Raw genomic sequence first — 24,806 nt, 5'->3', positions numbered from 1 at the left:
TAAAGTATAACATTGTAAATCATAGAATAGGCAGGGGCTTTTATGTAAAATACTTCAACTCAGTTAGTTACAAATCAGTTGCAATTATGACTATATAAATGCAACTGATTCGCTAGATTAAACAAGCCGTCTTCTTCTTCCTTCGACTCTGTAATTGTACAACTCTTTCTCATTCTCCATTAATGAATTCTCCTTTCATATTCTTTTCATCTATGATTCTTTATATGTTGACATGGTATCAGAGCATTTAGTTTTCCGCATTTAGATTTTTTTTTATCTCTTGTGAGATTCGATTTCATTGTTGAAATTCCAATCGTTATTTCTTCTTTCTATTTCTCTCGATCCCAATTTTCTTGTGAAAATTCATCAATGGCGCAACGAATTACAGGGACTAGTCCGTATTATATACACCCAAACGAGAATCCTTCGCTTGTTCTGGTGTCTCCAGTGCTCACTGCCGCGAATTATCATACATGGTCGAGGAGCATGAAAATGACGCTTTTATCCAAGAACAATCTGGATTTCGTTGATGGAACCATAGATAAGCCTAATTCTACAGAGTCTTTATATCATTTCTGGAAAAGATGCAATAACCTCATCTTATCTTGGTTCGTGCACTCAGTTTGGCCCAATCAACTCCATAAAAGTGATATTCCTTACCTTTTATAGTGCAAAGTTAATAGGACTTATTCAAATGAGTTTGAAAATATATTTTTTTAATATCAACTTTTTATTTTTTGTAATTTGATAATTATATTGATCCTTCATGTGTTTATTAGAATAATATTGTATTACAATAATTAGATAATCAAAATTTAACTAGACAAAAAAGTTGAAAAGAGAAGAAATGAATAAAAATTTCTAGTAACAAAATATTAATATAAACAAGTTAAAAGACATTATATTTAGGAATAAGGTACCAAAATAGGCCTAGGTTTTTGAGGAAGTATCAGTTTAGGTTCCACATACAAAATAACACCAATATAGGTTTAACGTTTAAAAAATGATATCAATTTAAGCCTCAATAACGGATTGTAAGGGGTGAGTAATACCACTTTTATTGAGTTAATGAGGTAAATAGGGTATTTTATGAGTTGAAGGGATAAATGGACAAGTTGATGGGTGAGAAATATCACTTTTATGGAGTTAAGGAGGTAAATAAGACATTCGATAAGTTGGAGGGATAAAATGATCAATTTAGACAAATTAAAAGGGCTGGACAAGCATTGGGCGAATTAAAAAATGTCTAGTTTTGTAAAAAACGTACTGTAATGAGGCCGTTTTATAATTTATACTTTTGGAACATGTTTTCCATTTGTTGAAGAGAAATTCCAAGAAATTTCTGTAGAGTGAGAAAAGAACAAAAAGGAAAGTAGGATGACGATGATGGATGATGTGATGATCCTACTCGATGTGACGCATAAAACTCTAATTTGGTCATCTTTTCTTAATCATCAAGCAAATCATCTCATACTTGCTTCCTTTAAATACTTTTCACTCCAACCTTTTCTCTTCATCTTTCTTCTCTGTTCTACTCCGTAAAAATCCATTTCACTACTTATGGCCGCCGCCGATACGGAAGCTACCGGAATTTCTCATGATTTTGTCTCTCTTCTCTCCTCCTCCGAGAGGGATTACCTCATCCGTAACAACGGTGATCAGGTTTTACTCTCTTTCTCTCTTTTATCTGATTCCTTTTCCTTTTATTTATTCGGGACGAGTTTGTTGTAATTCCTTTTCGAACTATGAATTTCGTTTGGATTTGAATTCGGCTTCACTTTTTGATCATTTTTTTTATCAACTCGAACTATAGAAATGTTTTTTTTTTTGGCGAATTTACTGAACTAAGATTGACGATTGAAGGAGAAAAAGATGGTTGGTTATACTGTTCATTGAGTGTTTGAAAACGATTTTTCTGGTGTTTTTGCGTTTTAAACTTGGGTAAATTCTGGATTTGAAAGGTTTGGTCCTTTTGTATAGCTCGTCAATTGGAATCAGAACTCTCGCAATGCAGATAAAATGCTTGATAGATGGCCTCTTCAGACAGAACTACAGACTAGTTATATACATCAATTTTTATGAACTAATTTGAGTGAATTTGTGTATTGTTATTGGACTGTGTCTTTGATGTGCATTATTTCTAGGTTTATTGCTGTTTAGTAAAAATTGTTCGTTATTGGGATGACTTTGAAGGGGGTAATTCATAATGTTAAGCTTTTTACAGGTTAAATTAGACCAATTGAAGGGGAAGAAGCTTGGTTTATATTTTTCAGCATCATGGTGCGGCCCATGTCGAAGGTTCACCCCTACCTTGGTGGAGGTTTACAATGAACTTGTTCCAAATGGTGATTTTGAGATTGTTTTTGTCACAGCTGATGAAGATGATGAATCATTCAAAGAGTACTTTTCGAAGATGCCGTGGCTTGCAATCCCCTTCTCTGATTCAGAGACGCGTAATAGTTTGGATCAGCAATTCAAGGTCCAGGGCATACCTCACCTTGTGATCCTTGATGAACATGGAAATGTTTCAACTGAAGATGGTGTTGAGATCATTCAGGAATATGGAGCTGAATGCCATCCTTTTACTCTAGAGAGGATCAAAAAATTACAGGAGCAAGAGGAGGAAGCCAAGAGGAATCAATCATTGAGATCAATTTTGGTATTCGGGACTCGTGACTATTTGATCTCACATGACGGAAAGAAGGTTCGCGGAGTTCTTGTCATAGTTTTATACACATTTGATTTTCAGTTGACATGATTTTCTTTTCTTCTGATGCTAGGTACCTGTCTCTGAACTGGAAGGGAAGACAGTAGGCCTATATTTTTCGTTGTCCTCATACAAGTCGTGTGTTGAATTTACTTCAAAGCTTGCTGAGGTCTACGAAGAATTGAAAGTGAAGGGTGAGAACTTTGAGGTTGTTTTAATATCACTGGATGATGATGAAGAAACTTTCCAGCAATCCATAGAAAACATGCCTTGGTTAGCATTACCATTCAAGGATAAGTGCCAAGCGAAGTTGATCCGTTACTTCGAGCTCTCAACTGTGCCCACGCTGGTCGTTATTGGACCAGATGGAAAAACTCTCAATACCAATGTTGCTGAAATCATTGAAGAACATGGAACTGAAGCATACCCTTTTACCCCCGAAAAGCTTGCAGAGCTTGCTGAGATAGATAAAGCAAGAGAAGCTGCACAAACCCTGGAATCTGTTTTGGTTTCCGGGGACCAGAATTTTGTCATTGGGAAAGATGGAGCGAAGGTAAAATCTTATTCTTCAAATGTTTCCAACAGATCAGCACCGCTTCGTATTTTCTTTTTCTTTATCTAATTATCTCCCACACCTAGTTTATAGATTTTTTCTGTTTAGTGCAAATGATAACCAGAGTCTTTAACTTTCAGGTTCTCGTGTCTGATCTGGTTGGGAAGAACATCCTCATTTATTTCTCAGCACATTGGTGCCCTCCGTGCCGTGCTTTTCTGCCTAAACTCATTGAAGCATACAATGAAATCAAGGCAAAAGATGATGCATTTGAGGTGATTTTCATCTCGAGTGACAGGGATCAATCCGCTTTTGATGAATTCTTCTCCACAATGCCGTGGCTGGCACTTCCTTTTGGAGACGCGAGGAAAGCATCCTTGAGTCGAAAATTCAAGGTCCAAGGCATACCCATGCTTGTAGCTCTTGGACCAACTGGCAGAACCGTCACAAAAGAAGCCAGAAGCCTCATCATGCTACACGGTGCTGATGCTTATCCCTTCACGGAGGAGCACATGAAACAGATAGAAGCAAAATATGAGGAGATGGCAAAGGGGTGGCCTGAGAAGTTGAAACATCCTCTTCATGAGGAGCATGAGCTAGTGCTTGCTCGTCGGATGGGTTATAACTGTGATGGATGTGACGGAGAAGGAAACATATGGTCGTTCTACTGTGAAGAGTGTGACTTTGATCTTCATCCAACATGCGCCCTGAAGGAAGATAAGAAAGAGAAAGATGATGAAAATGGCGAACCGAGTGCAGAGGATGGGTGGATCTGTGACGGGGAGGTCTGTCGCAAAGCCTGAGAAAGCAAGCATTATTATACTACCTTAGACTGTGCTCACCCTTTTGTTGCAGATGGTTGTGTGTTCTTTTAAGTTTTCCTTGTATCATGTTCTTTTATCTCTGGGTGATTAGTATGTTCATCTTATGTTCAATTTTTCTTACTAAAGATGAAGTGAATGAAATTTCTAATGTTGTCCAATCGAGAAATACTGCCACATCCATAAGATGTCGGTGGCGGAATGTTGGGCAGTGAAACACTGCCACATCCATAAGATGTCGGTGGCGGAGATGCGTATGTTGAGATGGATGTGTGGTCACACGAGAAAGGACCGGGTGCGTAATGAAATAATTAGGACAAAAGTAGGGGTCACATCTATTGAGAATAAAATGAGAGAAAACCGACTAAGGTGGTTTGGCCATGTGAGACGTAGAGCGCTTGATGCGCCGGTTAGGAGAACCGAAGAGTGGCAAAGGGATGTAGTGGTGAGGGGTAGGGGAAGACCTAAGCAAACTTGGAGGAGGGTGATCGAGAGTGATATGAGTTTATTGGGAATTGAGGAAAATATGGTAGTGGATAGGACGGAGTGGAGGGAGCGAATCTGTGTCGCTGACACGACTTGATTTTCACGGTTTTATATGATGGTTCATGTTAGCCGACCCCGAATCATTTCGGGACTAAGACTTTGTTGTTGTTGTTTTGTCCAATCGAGAAATACGTGTTGTCCTATCTTTATCATTTTAAAACCTAGTTTGTGTTCAGTTATGCTACTGTGGCCATTACTAATGTGGAACTTTTTTTAGACAAAAAACACATCTTGAACGTCTTAATCATTTCATTTGATTTTTTATTTCAATATATCAGATTCTAATTTTTATCAGATTCACATTAAAGTTTTTTCTTGTTAAATTGAGGTAAATTACACCCATGACTACTGAACTTTAGTTCAACGAACATTATCGCCATTAAACTTCAAAATGTAGTATAAAAGTCACTTAATTTTACACTTTCTAACATTATGATTATTAAATTTCAGAAAACGCCTCAAAATGACCATTGATAACCTCAAAATAAAAGAATTCAAGAATCAAGGATATTCTAAGAAACTTTAATACCTTAAGGTGGTTGTTTGATTAGTTGAGAGAAAATGAATGTTTAGAGAGAGCTATGAAAATTGTGATTTTTGAAAATAAAAAACATGGTTCAATGGTAAATGTGGTTTTAAACAACTTTAATTCTAGGACATTTCTATTTTGAGGTCGTTAAAGATCATTTTGAGGCGTTAATTGAAGTTTAGTAGTATAATGCTAGCAAATGTAAAATTGAGTGACTTATATGTTATATTTTGAAGTTTAATGTTGATAGTTTGAATATGATAAAATTAAGTGACAATGGGTGTAATCTACTTTGTTAATTAAATTAGTTAATTATGAACATTTAATTTAATTAAAGCAAACGTTTATTTATTATCCATCTGAATGATCATGCTAAAGATTTCCAGAAATAAAAGTACTAAAAAGGTTAAATCAGAATTGTCATAAACAGTGGAATTCCATCTTTAAAAATTGGGAATAGAAAGGCCAAGGAACGAATTTATTTTATCATTAATCTCATTGACCCCAAGCAAAGTCTTCGTCATTGCTAGGAAACCTTGGAGTTAATTAAAATAACAATTCGGCGGATGAATCAAAGGAGTATAATTTATTGTATTATATGAGAAGTGGAAACTTAAATGTTGAACAAGTCTACCCTTTGTTTTTGCAGTTAAACAGCACAGCAGGAAGAAGAAAATAAAAAGCTATGGCGAACGAGGTTGTTGGTGTTTCTCATGATCTCTTATCCCTCCTCACCTCCAAAGACACAGACTTTCTCATCCGCAACAATGGTGATCAGGTACTCTTTCCATAAATTCAAACTTCTTTTCTTCATTTTTCTTAATACACTAAAGAAAACATTAACACATTAACACCGCTGGCGGATTTAAAAGTGTTACAGAAAATAGCGACGGATCTAGAATTCACTGATAATTGATAACTTTTTTTTATGGAAATATCTTCCGGTATGGTTCCCTTTTGGATCCGTAGTCGTAGAGGTTTGTTGACCCTCCACGTAGGGAAATAATGAAAAATTATAGTACATGAATTTCTCAGTCTTGATCACATGCACCTTAATGAGCATGTAGAATTTGCTCATTCACCGTTAGATCTATGATTATTAGAATCCTAAGGTGGAGATCCAAAATATCACGAGGCTTAGATTTAATAAGCCTATATCTAACGGTAAATGAGCAAATCCACTTGCTCATTAAGGTGCATGTGAAAATTCCTGTGAATTTCTACCACTAAATGTAAATTTTTTTGTCACTAGTTACAGTTTATTCCGAATTGGTAACGGATTTGGTTTTAGACAAAATCTGTGACAAAATCACTGTTCTAATGCTTAGTCTAAAAAAAAATCTGAAATTTTTAGAATTAAGGGTCAAACTAGTTTTTAAAGTTGACAGTCAAAATCAATTTAAACCAAATTGAAGTTTAGGTATTAATTCGGTCTTGAAGTTGGTAAATTTTGACAAAGTGACACGAATAGTGTTGATTTTGACTTTACATCAATAAACATATTTTCAAGCAAAACTTGAAGGAGCCGTGAACCCCTCAAAATTCACGAGTTAAACCCATAGAAATAAAAAACCTCATTGATAAGAGAGATGAACCCTAATACTTCTCAAAGAGAAAAAACGTTGATTCGTTACAAAGAAAGAGATGAATTTATATCCTCCTTAAACTTAAAAATAACATTACATGAAAGGATAAATACATATAATTAAATATATAAAGCTTAAAGGGTAAAATGGAGTGAAGTTAAAGGGGTGACAAATTTATAAATAAGCTGATGACTTGTAAATAAAGAGGGACAAAGTTGTAATTAGGGGAAGCTCAAGTAAGAGGCAGAACTGATTTGTAAGGGCCCTTTAAAAGTCCACGCAGTGTGTGGGTTTTCCATACGGTTTGTAGGATTCATTTCGAAAAGGATTGATGCCTTTTATAAAGTCCACATGGCGTGCGGGTTTGGTTCCAGAAATAAGGAGGTGCCTTTTAAAAATCCACAATGCATGTGGGATATGTTTTTTACATAAATTTTATTCTCTTCCCCTTGATGGGTTGCTACTTTGGCTCTGCTTCTTCCACCGCTCGTTTTTACACATTTAACCGACTAGATGCCCGCATCAATAACTAAACTTTAATTGGGCTAAATTGATCATGGTTGTGGCTAAATTGACCGTGGCTGTCAAATTTGAGGGTCATTTTGACTCTTATTTGTAATTTTTAACATAGTTTAGTCTATTGACCCTTCGAGTATTTTGTTATGGCTCCACCCTGCTTACAGGTTAAAGTGTGCAACTTGGTTGGAAAGATTGTGGGATTATATTTCTCAGCCTCATGGTGCAGACCATGTAGGAATTTCACCCCAAGCTTGATTGAAGTGTATGAACAACTTTCTTCCAAAGGAGATGATTTCCAACTGGAGCTAGTTTTCATTTCTTCTGATAGAGATGAAGAATCTTTCAATTCATATTTCTCAAAAATGCCTTGGCTTGCAATCCCATTTTCTGATGACGAAAACCGAAAGCGGCTCAAGGAGTTGTTCAAGGTTAGGGGGATTCCTAATCTTGTTTTTCTTGATGCTAATGGTGAGGTTTGTTGTGATCAAGGGGTGAAAATCATTAGAGACTATGGAATAGAGGGTTACCCTTTTTCACAAGAAAAAGTTGAGTATTTCAAGAAAGAAGAAGAAAATGCTAAGAAGAATCAGGCACTGAGTTCTATCTTAGTTTCGGGTTCTCGTGATTATCTGATTTCAAAGGATGGAAATAAGGTACGTACTTTTTATGTTAATGGTTTTGTTATGATGTATGTTGAGAATGAATCAAAATTTAATTTAATTAGATGTGTTTGAAGTCAAGAATTTGTTTCGGGTTAAGCTGTTGTGTTGAAAATATAAAAGACTTTGAAAATTGGATACTAAAAGATAAACAGGTAAGTCTCATCAGCCTCGTAGATAGGGGTGGACGCTGGATAAAGTTACAAGGGCTAAAATTTTAAAAGGTGTTACTAGGCTGGACTGGGGTAAGTTGAGAATTTTGACTGGTCAAAATCATTCTCCTACCATACTAAAATGTACTTTTGGACTGGCTAAGGGGTCAATACCTCCCTCAGCCATAGTGTCGGTGCACCCCTGCATGTAGATATTGGTAAAATTAATCGAACCATGTAAATATCACGTTTTGATTAAACTTACACTTTTTTTTTTTGTGCATATTAAACTTGCTTGATCAATATCGGATCCGTATTAAATTGGCAGGTTCATGTTTCCGAGCTTGAAGGGAAAATGGTTGGGTTGTATCTCTCAGTGAATTCACATCCGTTATGCCTGGAATTTACTCCCAAACTCGTGGAGATGTACAAAAACCTCAAGGAAAAAGAAGGGAAGTTTGAGATTGTGTGGATATCTATAGATTTTGAAGCCAGTGACTTCAAACAAGGCCTTGAAACAATGCCTTGGTTAGCATTGCCATTTGAAGAGAAGAGTCGCGAAAAAATAGCACGGTATTTCGAGCTTAGGGGCCTACCGTGTCTTGTCATAATTGGCGACGATGGTAAAACTCTGCAGCAAAATGTAGCTGAGCTTATTGAAGATCATGGCATCAATGCTTACCCGTTTTCGCCTGAGAAGCTTGTTGAGCTTGCGGAGATTGACAAGGCTAGACTTGAAGCACTCACACTAGAATCTCTTTTGGTTCATGGGGATCAAGATTTTGTCATCCAAAAGAGTGGTTCTAAGGTTAGTCCTTTTAGTATGCTAATTCTTATCGAGTTGTCAAAATGGGTCATGATACTGATAACATAATTACAGAACCTGCAAATTGAACGAGTTAGGAATTAAAGCTTAATAGATTTGATAGTAAACACGTTGACACGTTTAAACCACAAAATAAATGGGTTATATCATGGGTTGACTCATTAACTCCTTGTGATCTGTATGATTTTTGATGAATTGACGGGTCATATCAACCCGATCCATTTAAAATATCAATGTTAAATATATTTATAAATAATATAAATTAGTATCGATTTTATCCTAATTTATATAAATTATTTTTGATATTTTAACATGTTTTTTTAGAAAAAAAAATGTTAATAGTGTCAAATTGGTCTTATTATTTTATACCTTTATTCAATTCATTTAATTAATGAATTAAGGATGAATTGGTTGTCAGTAGACCTGGCAATTGTCGTGTTTCGTGTCAAAATCGTGTTATCTCATATTCATGTTCCATATGGTTTTATATGTTATAAATGCTAGAAAAATGACTTTCGTGTCAATCGTGTCGTGTCAGTCGGGTTGGCTCTGTTTTCGTGTTTTCGTGTCAGAAATTGCCACCTCTAGTTGTCAGTATCAATTTAGTTCAAACCGAATTTTAGACCCAACTTTTAAATTGATAGCTTTTGATAAATTAGTCTAAATTTTGGGTATGAAGTTTGGTGAACTAGTTCAAATTTACAAATTTTAGGTATTAAAATAGATTGTGTTTGGTCTGTCAAAATTTACTATAAAATTCGATTTGGACTTAATTGGTTATGACTACTAATGTAAGAGTCATTTTGACCCTTAATTTTTTAATTAACCGTGTCAATCCCTTTAAGTTTCGTTTTTTCATCGTGTCAATCCGTTTTAAATAGACTACATTCGGATTAACATGTAACAAGTACTAGAGTAGATTGATACGACACATTTGTAACCGGACAACCTAATTTGACACCCTACTTAGTTAATCTTATCAAGCATTTGTGATCTGTTGTTATATGGTTTTGTAGGTGCAAGTGTCTGAACTAGTTGGAAGGAACATTGTGCTATACATGTCAGCAAAATGGTGCAAACCCTGCCGAGACTTTTTACCAAAAATGAGTGAAATATACCATCAAATCAAGGCAAAAGACAATGATTTTGAAGTGATCTTCATCTCAAGTGACAAAGACCAAACCTCTTTTGATGAATTCTACTCAGAAATGCCTTGGTTAGCCCTTCCATTTGGTGATGACAGAAAATCAATCCTGCAAAGCAAATTCAAAATAAAAAGCATTCCTGCAGCCATAGCTATTAGCTCAAATGGGCATGTGCTAACAAAGGAAGCTATGAAACATTTAAAATCATATGGAGCAGATGCATATCCATTCACTGAACATCATTTGAAACATTTGGAAGAGAAGATGGAGGAGGAAGTGGTGAAAGAGTGATATGAGATTTGTGGAAAGAATGAATCTTCAAGCTATCAAATCTAAAATGGCACTCTGTTTTCGTTCGTAACTAATATGTATTTTTATTACAATAAAGGACAAAGGTATATAAAATATCCCTGTTTTAATTTTAACGTTTGTGAAATAGTGCAATTCTAGACTTGGATAACAAAATGTAACTCCTTAACAGAAATGACTGGTCCACATGACAGCAGAGTGTCATGGGGCTCAATCTGAGTTAGGTCAAAATCCTGTGCGGCACCAAAACTTTCATTGGCCAACCAATTTCTACCAAAAGGGTCTATCCTCTTTAAGCGTTTCGTCAATGCATTTGTTGGTATTCCATCCCGGATGGCCTCACTGTATTCAAACCTCGCCCTAAAAGAGGCACGCGCTATGGCTTCTAGGAGCTGATAGAAACATAGAATTCCCCTTTATGGTCCGACTCTCCTGTCTTTAGTGGACTAGGGTGGATCCAATACCGATAACTGATCCAGAGAGTGATGGAGATCCAACACCAAGTTTAATCCATGTCCTCAATATTAGACAATATATTTAGTAGATAACTTTGTATCACACAGTTAGTTCCTCATATCTAGGCCTGTATCTAGATTAGGCATTAAACTCAACACAAACTGTACTCTCTTGTATAAATAGACAATTTGTCATCAATAACAATTACGGAAGAATCCAATTTGTTACATGGTATCAGAGCCTTTAGGACCAAACGGTCGAGGGTTCGAGTCCTGACAACCTCATTAATGTGTGGAATTAAAAACATATGGCGGGATGGGCCTGTGTTGTGCACGCTGCAAGCCCAAGGTCCTAATTTCTGTTCGTCAATTTACTAAAGATAATCGAGTCTCTGTTGAATTTGATCCTTTGGGTTTTTCTGTGAAGGATTTACAGACGGGTACCAATATCATGAGATGTAACAGTAGCGGGGACCTTTATCCAGTCGCGTCTAGCTCCCTTCCGTCACCGTCATCCGCTTCTGTTTTTACTACTTTGTCTTCTGATGTCTGGCATAGTCGTTTAGGACATCCAAGGCTTCCGGTTTTGAATGCCCTGTTGAATAAAAATTTGCTTTCCTGTAATAAAGTTCCAAATGTTTCTGTTTGTTCCTCTTGCATTAATGGAAAACAAGTAAAATTACCATTTCAGTCCTCCTATAAATCCGCATGTATGCCATTTGATTTAATTCACAGTGATATATGGACATCTCCAATTTTAAGCTCAAGTGGTCACCGTTATTATGTCTTGTTTCTTGATAACTACACAAACTTTCTGTGGACATTTCCCCTAGCTCATAAATCACAAGTCTTTAACGTCTTTCTTGCATTTCGTTCTTTAATTCGCGCCCAATTCGAACGCGATATTAAAGTATTTCAATGTGACAATGGGGGCGAATTCAATAACAATTCATTTCGTCAATTTTCTCACACTCACGGAATGCAATTTCGATTCTCATGTCCATACACCTCTTCTCAAAATGGTAAATCTGAGCGAACAATTCGCACAGTGAATAACATAATTCGCACTGTTATGAATCATGCATCAGTCCCGTTTAAATTTTGGCATCATGCTCTTGAATTGGCAACTTACCTGTTAAACATCTATCCACACAAAATTTTAGGATATCACTCCCCAACTAAAATCCTGTATCAAACAGACCCAACCTATGCTCATTTACGAATTTTTGGCTGTCTATGTTTTCCTTTAATCCCTTCCGTGTCACGTCATAAGCTAGAGGCTCGTTCACGTCCTTGTGTCTTCCTCGGTTATCCATCCAATCATCGTGGGTATAAATGTCTAGACATATCTGTTGAAACACCTTTCCACATAATTTTGATTTGACAAAATTGTTTAAGTATAATTAAAAACAATATTCTAAACACACTAAGTTTAAATGCTTTGATTTGTTATACTAATGTGTTTGTTCAATGTTGAGTTAAATTGTTTATAAGACACAAAGTTTAAAAGGCCCAAAGCCCAATAAGGAAGTCAAAACCCAAAGTCAAACAGTTTAAGGCAACTCGGCCCGCGTATGTCAAAACGCTGTCGTTATGTAGAAAACGTAGCTCAGCGGAAGAAGGATCTAGAAGACCTTCAAGGAACAACTTCGGGACGAAGCTGCTGAGTTGATTCGACAAAGAGTACAAGACAGCAGCTTGCTAAGAACAACTTTCAGACAAAGTATTTCCATTTTGGGTAAAGTTCAGAAGACACAGTATGCTGTCCAGTTGACCTTACCATAAATGGAGAGACATTCTGCCGAGCTGACCAAAAGCTGACCGAGGACAGAAGATACTCAAATCTGATTGGCCGAGAGCTCTGAGCAAGACAGGATGACAACGACAGGAAGCCGTTTCTCTCCAACGGTTATTTCGAAATTCGAAATGACCGACACCTCAGACATCTCTATAAATAGAGCCCTTCAGTTGCTTCATTCATACAGAACTTGATCAAGCCATTACGCTGACCAAATTTCTACGCAAAGTTCTGCAAGAAAAAGCAAAGCAATCTTACACTAAATTTCATATCTTTTGTGTAAAAGTCTAGAGTGATTATTCAATCATCTAAGGTGTCTTAGCAATCATTGTTTAGGACAAACACTTATCATTTCTAGAGATTAGAAAGGAGAAGCTGAGTACTCAGTTATAGTACTCAGCGAGAGATTAGGATTGAGTAGAGGTATAGAGGAAGGTACTCTTGTTATACTCAGTTGCTAAGATTGTAAAATGTTTGATGCTCTACCGTTAAAGAGCTCAGTAGAGAATTCGAAATCTCGGAACGTGTTCCGGGGACAGGACGTAGGCTTGGAGGCCGAACCTGGATAAATCTGCTGAGTAACATATTTCTAACCTTTAACTCCTTTATATATTTATTGCTTGCTTAAACAAAAAACTGACCAAGTAAAGAGGTCAAGCTGAGTTGTGCGCATTGAATATCTGAGCTCAGGAATAGACTCTAAGTGCTATCTCCTGACTCAAGTAAAGAAACTGACCTAGTCACTAGTTGACTAAGCCAGTATCTTACTATTCACTCAGCGCCGCTGTCCAAACCTTTTTCTCACGAAAAAGAAGTCCGCCCTAGCTTAAAATTTTTAAATAGTTCCTAACCCCCCCTTGGAACTATACTTGTAACGTTATAAGGGACCAACAAGTGGTATCAGAGCTTAAAAGCTCACTGTAAAAGGTTTAACCACCTTAAGCTGATCCCCACTATGGGCGAAAACAACACTCGGTTTCTCCCAGGAAACCAAACAACTCAGATCTTACCTGAGGGGCTGTCCATTACTCGGCCTCCCCTATTCTTCGGGTCTAATTACACATTCTGGAAGAATAGGATGAAAAATTTCATTCAGGCTACAAATATGAGTGCCTGGCTATCTATAGTCCAAGGTCCATTTGTACCTATCGAAGTTGTGGCTGGCCAAACAGTTGTTAAAGCTGAGGCCAAATGGACAGAGGATGATCTCAAGAAGCTACAAAATCATGCTTCGGCTATAAACATGCTTCACTGTGCGCTCGATGCTGCAGAATATAATAAAATCTCAGGTTGTGAGTCGGTGCAAGAGATCTGGAAGAAGCTGGAGGTCACCTACGAAGGAACCAATAAAGTAAAGGAGTCCAAGGTGAACCAGCAAATGAGACTGTACGAGCTGTTCGAAATGAACAATGATGAGGGAATATCTGACATGAATGCAAGGTTTACCAACATCATCAATGAGCTCAAGAGACTTGGGAAGATCTTCACTGAGGAAGAACAAGTCAAGAAAATACTCAGGAGCCTTCCCAAAGGCTGGCAAGCAAAGAAGACCACTGTTGAGGAAGCTCAGGACTTAACCACCTATAAATATGATGAGCTCATCGGCTCGCTGCTGACCCATGAAATCTCGATGAAGAATTTCGAGGTGAAGGAAAAGTCTGAAGACAAGAAGCAAAAATCTCTTGTCATGAAAGCTGACTCCACTGGTGGGAGCTCAACAGATGATGAGGAGATGGCTATGTTCACAAGGAAGATGAAAAGGCTGTTCCGAAAGAATGACAAATATTCTAAGAAGCCTTACAGAAAGTTTGATAAGTATAAAGCTGAGTCCAGCGACAACAAATACAAGAAGGACAACTCAAAGCCCATTACATGCTTTGAATGTCATCAAATTGGCCATATCAAGTCAAGCTTGTTGAAACACCTTTCCACAAGATTTTGATTTGACAAAATCATCCATGATTAAGAGGCAATTAAATTTAAATGCTTTGATTTAATTGTACTAATGTGTTTGTTCAATATTGAGTGCAAGAATATATATATAAAGTAAAGACAGGACAAAATTCAGCACAAGCAAAGCTGAGCAAAACGGAAACTCAATGTAAGCGGAGTGGAGTAGAACTCAGAAGCAAAACGAAGCTGACTAAAGTTAAAGATTTCTTCAGAAGCGGTTAAACAGAACGGAGCTGGCCAAGAAGGAACTCAGCTCAGAAGTTGAACATCCAAAGACAAAGCTGAGTGACAGTCAGGACAGCATGAAGGATCCGTTCACTAAAGGACAAAGTCAGCCAATCTTCTGCACCAATAATTGGAACCTCGAAGACACACAAAAGACTAATTCCAAGAGACATGGGTCATTGGATTATTGGTAAAAGACAACTGGCACAAAAAGGCAAGCCAAACGCAAGAAGACAAACCTGACGCCTGAAGAAAATAGAGAAAGGGAATGGCGGAACAGTCTGAAGCTGACCAGAAGATGTTCCCCAAAAGAGCCGTTTTGATGTTAACGGTAACAACAATTCAAATGATCCAAATATGCAATTTCCTTCTATAAAAGGACAATGAAGAACCTTGGATCATCATAAAAGTATCAAGAGAAAAATACAAAGAGAGAAAATCTTGAAAGCACTCAAATACAAAAAGATCTTACACCAATTTTTCTATTCTCTGTGTAAATGCTAGATTGATTGTTGTGTAATCATCTAAAGTGTTCTTTAGTATAAAAAGAACAAGTTTCGTGATCAATAGGAATATTGAGAGTGTTAAGCTGAGTGCCTGGTTGTAAGCATTCAGTGGTAGAGAAATCTAGGTGCTGGGTTGTAGCACTTAGTAGGAGTTGAGTAGACGAATAGAGGAAGGTACTCTTGCATATTCAATTGCCTTGTAATTGGTTTGTGCTCTACCGTTAAAGAGCTCAGTATTGGATTCAAAAAGCCCGGAGGACTCTGGGGACTAGACGTAGGCAGAGAGGCCGAACCAGGATAAGTGATACTGAGTAATCTCTGAACTCTCTCTTATATTGTATGTGTTGTTTGCTATATTTACTCAGCATATAAATTGCCTAAGCTGACCTTGAGTAAATAAGTGGTGCTGAGTTAGAAGCTGACCTCCAAGAGTGTCAATTCTTAACTCACAAGAAAACAACTTTAGTCAACATCTGACTAAAGCTGTCTTGAAATATATCTCACCAAGCTGACCAAAAGCTGAGTTAATAAACTCTCAAAATAACTTCCAGTCAGCTTAATTAAAACGCGAAAAAGTTATATTAGTTCCTAACCCCCCCCCCCCCCCTTGGAACTAATTACCAGGGACCAACAAGTGGTATCAGAGCCTAAGCTCACTACTCAAAGATTTGACAATCTTGAGCTGATCCCTAAAAATGGGTGAGAATAGCACTCGGTTCCTTCCAGGAAACCAAAAAACACAGATACTCCCTGAGGGACTATCAATCACTAGACCTCCCCTATTCTTTGGGTCAAATTATACATTCTGGAAGAATAGGATGAAAAACTTTATTCAAGCCACAAACATGAGTGCATGGCTTGCAATTGTTCAAGTCCACATGTGCTATACAAAACTGTTAACGATGAGAAAATTGTTAAAAGTGAGGCTGAGTGGACAGAGGATGACCTCAGAAAATTACAAAATAATGCTTCGGCTATAAACATGCTTCACTGTGCATTAGATGCTGCAGAATACAATAAGATTTCAAGTTGCGAGTCAGCACAGGAGATTTGGAAGAAGCTTGAAGTAACCTATGAAGGCACAAGCAAAGTTAAGGAGTCTAAAGTCAATCAACATATGAGACTCTATGAGCTGTTTGAGATGAATGAGAATGAAGACATCTCAGAAATGAACACAAGGTTCACAAATATTATAAACGAGCTAAAAAGGCTTGGAAAGAACTTCACTGAAGAGGAACAGGTGAAGAAAATTCTGAGAAGTCTGCCTAAGAGTTGGCAAGCAAAGAAAACAGTCGTAGAAGAAGCTCAAGGCTTGACTACCTATAAATATGATGAGCTGATCGGATCCCTGCTGACCCATGAAATCTCTATGAAAAACTTTGAAGCTAAAGAGAAAGAAAAATCAAAAGATAAGAAACAAAAGTCACTTGTCATGAAAGCTGACTCGACTGAAGCTGAGTCAACTGATGATGAGGAAATAGCCATGTTCACCAGAAAGATGAAGAAGCTGTTCAGAAGGAATGATAGAAACGGCAAAAGGTCATTTAGAAGAAATGACAAGTATAAAGCCGAGTCAAGTGACAAGTACAAGAAGGACAGCTCGAAGTCTGTCACATGCTTTGAGTGTCATCAAACTGGGCACATCAAGTCAAGCTGTCCCAACCTCAAAAAGGAGAAGAAGGGAAGCAAAAAGGCTATGGTAGCCACATGGAGTGACAGTGATGTGTCAACATCATCCGAAGCTGAGCAAAATGAAACAGCCAACATATGTTTCATGGCAGATGATGGAGCTGACCAATCCCAATCTGAGCAAGCCGACCTCTCTGAAGATTCCGAGCAGGAGGAAAACAACAATGAGGTAACATCCTTACTTTTGCTTAGAAATGAAATGGTAAATGCCCTGAGTGACTTATATACACTAACTAAGAAGTGTAACAAAAAGATTAAGGCACTCAGCAGGCGCTGTGATGAGATTGAAGAGGTCAAACTGAGTGACCTCCGATATCTTCTCCAGGACAACTCTGACTTGCATACCAACATGCAAATCTTACATAAGTTTGTCACGGAGGTTCAATCTGAGTCAAAGAAACTTAGAAAGGATATCACAATGTTACAGAGTCAAGGGAAGGGCTCAAATAGAAATAAACCCCATGCTGAGTACGCAAATACTAGTCAGCATACGCAATTTACTCAATGTGAGTGTTGTGGAAAAAGGGGACACACAAAGGATGTGTGTTGGCATAACAAGCGGATTGTCCAATGTGACTTTTGCGGAAGAAAAGGGCATACCACAAAAGTATGTTGGCATGCCCAACACAATAATGCTGACCATACTCAGTTCAACCCACAAAGGGTACCTTTTTGTGATTTCTGTGGTAAGCCAGGCCACACCATAAAAGTATGCCGTCACAAGTTAAAATATGATTTTGCACCTGTTTATACTAACAAGAAAGGACCCAAAAGGAATTGGGTACCTAAAAATGAATAGTTTAAACTGCAGGTCAGCTTGACATGCGTGGAGAAGTCAAAACTATGGTATATAGACAGCGCATGCTCAAGGCATATGACAGGTGATGAAACTCAGTTCATCACACTAGAGCTTAAACGAGGTGGAAGTGTAAGCTTTGGAGACAACAAGAAGGGTAAGATAGTCGGCTCAGGTACTATCGGAGGTAACCCAACTATTGAGTCTGTCTCCTTAGTTAAAGGTCTCAAATATAATCTGCTGAGTGTAGCTCAGCTTTGCAAGAGCGGCAGAAAGGTTGTATTTGATGATACTAAGTGTCAAATACTCGAGGGAAATACAAATGAATTGATTCTAACTGCCCCTCGTGTAGAAAATGTATACATGTTAAACCTAGAAAAACAGTTTTCTAAAAACATATGCTTGGTGTCTAAAGAGGACAACTCCTGGCTATGGCATAGAAGACTTGGGCATGTCAGCATGGACCTTCTTGCCAAATTAGCTAGAAAGCAATTAGTTGAGGGATTACCCAAATTAAAGTTTGAAAAAGATCAACTGTGTAAAGCTTGTCAGCAAGGCAAACAAACTAAAAAGTCATTTCATAGCAAAAATATTGTCTCAACCAAAAGACCAATGGAATTACTATACTTGGATCTTTTCGGACCTATCCAGCCACTCAGCTTGGGAGGTAAGAAATTTTCCTTGGTTATTGTAGATGATTTCTCTCGGTACACTTGGATCATCTTGCTGAGCAGCAAGGATGAAACTTTTGAGATGTTTACCACACTGATTAAAAAGCTTGAAAATGACAAAGACCTAAGAGTAGCTCACATTAGAAGCGACAATGGTGGAGAATTCAAAAACCAACAGTTTGATGAATTCTGTGAAACCAGTGGTATTGACCACAACTTCTCTGCTCCTAGAACACCTCAACAAAATGGGGTCGTTGAAAGGAAAAATAGAACTATTGTCGAAATAGTTAGGACAATGCTGAGTGAAAATAGGCTTCCAAAGTACTTCTGGGGTGAAGCTGTTCACACGGCATGTTACATACTGAATAAGGCTCTAGTTAGACCTATACTTAAGAAAACCCCATATGAGCTTTGGAAAGGACGAAAGCCCAACATTGGATACTTTCGTGCCTTTGGGTGTAAATGCTTTATACTCAATACAAAAGACAACCTTGCTAAATTTGATGCTAAAGCTGAAGAGGCGATCTTTTTAGGGTACTCAATAAACAGTAAAGCATATAGAGTATTTAACAAAAGAACTCAGGTTGTAGAAGAGTCTGTGCATGTTGAGTTCGATGAAACTGACCCTACAGGTAAGCCAGCTCAGCCTGAAGAAGATGAACCAAGCTCAGCTTCCGCTGATCAACCAGAAGCCTCTGTGTCATCTATACAGGACCTGACCGAAGGTAAGCAAGAAATTGAAATATCATTTGATGACCAATCTATTCCTGTAGAGATTGTAGAAACACCTCTTCCAAACGACTCAACATTGCCCAATGAAATAAAGATCCCAAGAGGACATACAGAACATGCCATTCTTGATGCTGCCAACAACAAGTTGATGACCAGAGATCAGCTTAGAAAATACCTTAGCAATGTTGCCTTCGTCTCAATGCTTGAGCCAAAGAATTTTGTTGATGCTGAGCAAGATGAATATTGGATAAATGCCATGCAAGAAGAACTTGACCAGTTCACCAGAAATGAGGTATGGGATCTAGTACCTAGACCTAGGAATCAAAAGCCCATAGGAACCAAGTGGGTCTTTAGAAATAAGCTAGATGAGCATGGAAACGTGATTAGAAACAAAGCTCGACTTGTAGCCCAAGGCTATAGTCAGCAAGAAGGTATAGACTATGGAGAAACATTTGCACCTGTTGCTAGGCTAGAAGCTATACGTATATTGTGTGCCTATGCTAGTTTCATGAATTTTAAACTATACCAAATGGATGTGAAAAGTGCATTTCTTAATGGACTTATAAACGAAGAGGTATATGTTAATCAACCTCCTGGGTTTGAAGACTCAAAGTTTCCAAACCACGTTTATAAACTCAAAAAGGCCTTATATGGCCTGAAACAAGCTCCAAGAGCTTGGTATGAGAGGTTGACTAATTTCCTGCTGACCAGGAACTATGTCAGAGGAAAAGCTGACACAACCTTGTTTATTAAGAAAAAGGGTAAACATACCCTACTTGCACAGATATACGTAGATGATATAATATTTGGTGCTACTAACGAGTCCTTGTGCAAAGAATTTAGCCAACAGATGCAAACTGAGTTTGAAATGTCAATGATGGGTGAACTCAACTTCTTCCTTGGACTTCAAATCAAGCAAGGTAAGAATGGCATCTTTATAAGTCAGTCTAAGTACACCAAGGAAATGTTAAAGAAATTCAGCATGGTAGATTGCAAACCAATATCAACCCCCATGGGTACTGATACTGTCCTATGCAAGGATGAGAAGAGTAAGTCAGTTGATAGTAAACTCTATTGAGGTATGATAGGTTCTTTACTCTATCTCACTGCTAGTAGACCGGATATTCAATACTCAGTATGCTATTGTGCTAGATATCAAGCTGACCCCAGGGAATCTCATCTAACTGCTGTGAAAAGAATTTTTAGATACTTGCAAAGCTCAGTTGATGCAGGTCTATGGTATCCAACCTCAAATGACTTCACACTCATTGGATATACTGATGCTGACTATGGACGAGATAAGCTAGAACGGAAGAGTACTTCGGGAGGATGTCATTTCCTTGGAAGCTGTCTAGTATCTTGGTTCAGCAAGAAGCAATCATCCGTAGCTCTGTCTACAACTGAAGCTGAGTACGTGGCTGCTGGAAGCTGTGTTGCACAAGTCCTATGGATAAAGCAACAACTTGAGGATTATGGAGTCAAAACAAAGACAATAGAGATCAAATGCGACAACAAAAGTGCCATTGATCTATCTAAGAATCCAGTCCAACACAGCAGGATGAAGCATGTTAGCATAAGGCATCACTTCATCAGAGACCATGTACTAAAAGATGAGATCAAGCTGACCTATGTGCCAACAAATGATCAGCTTGCAGATATCTTCACTAAGCCCTTAGCACGAGAACAATTCAATATACTGAGGGAAGCCATTGGTATGTCAAATCCACTCTAAATAATTCTGTATGATTGAATGACTGCTATACTGAGTGGAAATTTGAATGAATGTGCAAATGCCATGCTAAGTAAATTAACAATAAATATCTACTCTCTATTAAGTTTAAAAATAGAAAAATAATCTCATGCTAAATAGACATAAACATTGAGTGGTTATACTGAGTAGATACAAATGTTGAGTAAATATCCTATGCTGAGTAGATAGACATATTGAGTCTTCATCTTATGCTGAGTAGAAGCACATACTGAGTGCTAAAACGTATGCTGAGTTATTTAGAGATAGACAAAACATGGGCACTCAACATCACGAATGCTTCGAATTCTAGAAAAATCAAAAAGAAACCCACTCGCGTAAAATGAACCTACACGTGTAACCTCTGACACCTTGGAAAGACGCACATTAATGGAAAATCCGATGCGCCGAAGATGTCATAAATAACAGAATCTTTGTCGGTTGAACGTCCCTAGGTAAAACGGCTAGTTAATGAATAAGGGCCGCCGTAAATCTATATAAAAAGTGGAAGAATCCCCACTCTTCACTCTTTACGTTTGTAATCTCTTGCAATCGAACTTCTCTCTCTCCTTAAAACCTCAAAACCTTCAACAATGGCTTCCGGCAAAGACAAAACCCCTAAAACTCAAACCTCAAACAAACCCACTCAGGCTGACCATGCGGGTCCTTCGACGCAAATAGAAAGGAAAATGATCAAAGTACACAAAAAGGTCAACAATCTGGAGGTTCTGAAATGCAGATGGTTCTCTCCAGGATTCGTCACCTCTGAGAAGCCCTTTTGTGACTGGATCGAGAAGAACAAGTGGACGGGGTTCTTCTCTCTCTCAGGAAAAACTTACCCCAGGTTAGTACGGGAATTCTACTTGAATCTGCATGTTGATGAGGACGATTCTGATTATTTGGAGACCTCGGTTAAAGGTCAGAAAATCACCGTTACTCCTGCCTATCTGGCCACGTTACTAGACTTACCAGACGAAGGGATTGAGTTTAGGACAACTAAGGAGAAAGTACCAAAAGAGACGCTTGATAAAATAAAGGGGTTCTGTAAACCCAAGGATCACAAAGGCGAAATTCCCAGCACGTGTATGGGGCAAGCACAAAAGATGGCTCACTACATGCTGACCAACTTTATCTTCCCCAAACTCAACTCAGCTTCATCCGCATCCAACTTCGAACAGTGCTTCATCTGGCACATGTTGACCTACACTCCGCTTGGGCTCTCTCATTACAAAAATTATTGAGGACAAGCAGATGGAGACGGTGAATGAAACAAGTACATTGGGGAGTGAAATCACTGCAGTTCTACTGGAAGGACTGTTGTACAATCAACCCTTAAAGGGATATGAAGGAGCTGGAGATGCTGAGGAAGATGAAGAAGCTGAGCATCCAGAAGTTGAGCTTGAACCTGAAAAAGAAGTGGAGGCTCATGCTGAGTCTCCTAAGACAGCTCAGCCTGAGCATAAGAAGAAGAAGGCTCTTGAAACTAGCTCTAAAGATATTCATGCTGTCCCAAAGAAGGTAAGACTTGTGTCTCAAGAAAAAGCTAAAGCTGACAAGGCTAAAGAGCAAGCTGAGTTAGCTGAGAAGAGAAAGAGGCCAGAAGGGCCTGAAGATGAGGAAGAAGACACTCCTGAATCCCCTTTAATAAAAAGGAAGAAGGGTAATTCCTTAAAACCAGTTGAAGCTGATCTGATAGATTGGATTGTATCCTCCCAAGGTCATGGAACTAACCTAGAAAAGGACACTGAGAAAGAAACTAAGCAAAGGGATGAACAAGAGCAGGAAGCTGAGAAAGGAACTGAGCAACACGTTGCAGATAAAACTCATGCTGAGGAAGAATTTAATACTGAGCAGGAAGAACCTACCAATGTTGAGAAATCTCAGGATGATGCTGAGCAGGGAGAAAGAGAAAGTAATGCTGTTGAGGGTCAAATTGAGCAACTTGTAGAAGAGGAGACAGTTGCTACTGAGTCAAGTGAAGGTATTCAAGCTGATCCTTCACCGCCAAGAGCTGAGACACGGCGAAGACTAAAAAAGAAGGCACAAAAACAAATTGATCTCATGGACGACTTTCCTATTGATGAGCTTGAAACTGACCTCTCTCCAATCCAGTTCCAGTACTTTTCTAATGAGACTGAGTCACCACCAGAAAATCCTGTAGAAAAACAAGCCTCTGTTACTCAGGATGAGGAACAAGCCAAAAACCCTGACGATCCAATCCAAGCTGCTCAAGGTGGCACACCCTCTATCTCAACTTCACCTCTCCAAGCTGAGCAGACTGACTTGTCTAATCAAACTCCACCTTCAACACAACATGTTGATGACTCAGCTCATCCAATCAATCAAAGTCCAGGTACCAATCAAGGCACTCAATCTGGCAGAGAGCCAACTCGTCCACCACCATCAAACTCAGTACCAGCCTCTGAGTCTAATGCTGCTACATTTGCATACTTGAATGCTACTGAGTCTGGCCGACGTGTCATTGCTTCTGCTCAGTCCTTGCTTCAAGATTTCAATACTACTCAAGCTGATGGTCACCAATCTACTCAAGCTGAGTCCTCCCACCTATCAGGTATTACTCAGCTTCTGAATGAACTTCGAGGACTAAAAGATCTGGTTAGCATTATCACTACGGTTCAAACTCAGCAACCGAATCAAGGGCAAATAGCAAAACTGACCGAACTGATGCTTACAATGGCAACCCATATGAATTCACTTGAAGGGCAAGTTCAAAAATTATCGGCAGTCAATCCAGGGTATGCAACTTCCACTGAACTGCAAGAATATTTTGTTAAGTTAAATACGAAACTGACCAAATCTAGCGCCACTGCCCATACTAAGTATGCTACCTCTGCTGAGTTGCATGATTGTTTTACCAAGCTGAATGCTGAGCTGACCAAATCAAGTCCACCTGGCAATGCTGAGTTTGCCACCTCTGCCGAACTTCAACAATGCTTCACCAAGCTTCATGCTGAGCTGACCAGTACACATGACTTAGTATCCTCCTCTTCTCAGTATACTATTGACCAACTAAGTGAAGCTGTCAGGTTACTCAACATCGACAGAGCACAGATGGATGTTGATCCAATCTCCAACAGTGAACTCATGAGCTTTTCACAAGCTATCATGAAGGCAATGCGCATCAACAATGTCCAGCGCATGTTTTATGATTCTGCCCTGCTAAAGCTGTACCATCAATCTTTTGGTCAGATCACAAGCTCGCTCACCTGGCTGAGCAAATCCCATGAATGCCTCCTTAGCATGATCAGCAGCTCCCTTCGGGTTTCTAGGCATGTCCAGGACGATAGTGTACCAGTCATTGATGGCTTGGGTGAAAGCACTAAAAGGCTTCAGCGTTACTCCCATTATCTCTCATCTGTAGCTCGAAATGAAACCTTCCTCTACAAACCCGATGATGGCAAAACGGGGGAGACAAGTCAAGGAGGAACTCAGCCTCAGGCTTCAGGTAATGCTTCTGGAAGTAAAGAGAAAGGCAAAGGAATTGCTCATACTGATCACTCGGCTCAGAAAAAGAAGAAGTAGAACTAGATATAGTCTAGTAAATGTTGTTTGTTTAGAACTTGCATAGAAACATTCTGCTTAGCTTTATTGTTTAGTTTTATCTTTTTGCTTAAATCTATGGCAAGTACAAACTGGTCGATAAAATTGAACAAACAAATTAAGAAGTAAAGAATACTCAGTTACAATAACACCCAGGTAATAAACTGAATAACAACATACTTGAAAGCTGACTTAAAATTAAAAGAAAAATATTTAACTAAGTCAGCATACACAAATGTCTTAAAACTAATTCAATTAAACATTGGAAGGTTTAGAATTAAGTTAAGACAAAATGTGCAACCCTTACGGGGGAGTCATTTC

The 24,806-nt window shown here is 38.4% G+C and overlaps 2 protein-coding genes across 2 annotated transcripts; both read left to right on the top strand.

Moving 5' to 3' along the window:
- Nucleotides 1-1,482: 1,482 nt before the first annotated feature.
- On the top strand, nt 1,483-4,242 carry LOC136229022 (probable nucleoredoxin 1). The gene is made up of 4 exons (XM_066017564.1): nt 1,483-1,662; nt 2,225-2,704; nt 2,781-3,260; nt 3,401-4,242. Exons 1-4 carry the CDS (start codon nt 1,561-1,563, stop codon nt 4,061-4,063), a joined length of 1,725 nt encoding a protein of 574 aa, XP_065873636.1. The 5' UTR covers nt 1,483-1,560; the 3' UTR covers nt 4,064-4,242.
- Nucleotides 4,243-5,635: 1,393 nt separating this feature from the next.
- LOC136229023 (probable nucleoredoxin 1) lies at nt 5,636-10,744 on the top strand. Its single transcript, XM_066017566.1, has 4 exons — nt 5,636-5,934; nt 7,426-7,914; nt 8,401-8,880; nt 9,915-10,744. The coding sequence occupies exons 1-4, from the start codon at nt 5,842-5,844 to the stop codon at nt 10,332-10,334; spliced, it is 1,482 nt and encodes a 493-aa protein (XP_065873638.1). The 5' UTR covers nt 5,636-5,841; the 3' UTR covers nt 10,335-10,744.
- Nucleotides 10,745-24,806: the final 14,062 nt, after the last annotated feature.

The sequence above is a fragment of the Euphorbia lathyris genome, chromosome 5 (genome assembly GCF_963576675.1).
Source record: "Euphorbia lathyris chromosome 5, ddEupLath1.1, whole genome shotgun sequence".
Classification (NCBI taxonomy): domain Eukaryota; kingdom Viridiplantae; phylum Streptophyta; class Magnoliopsida; order Malpighiales; family Euphorbiaceae; genus Euphorbia; species Euphorbia lathyris.
This window is presented reverse-complemented; position numbering and strand designations above follow the sequence as displayed.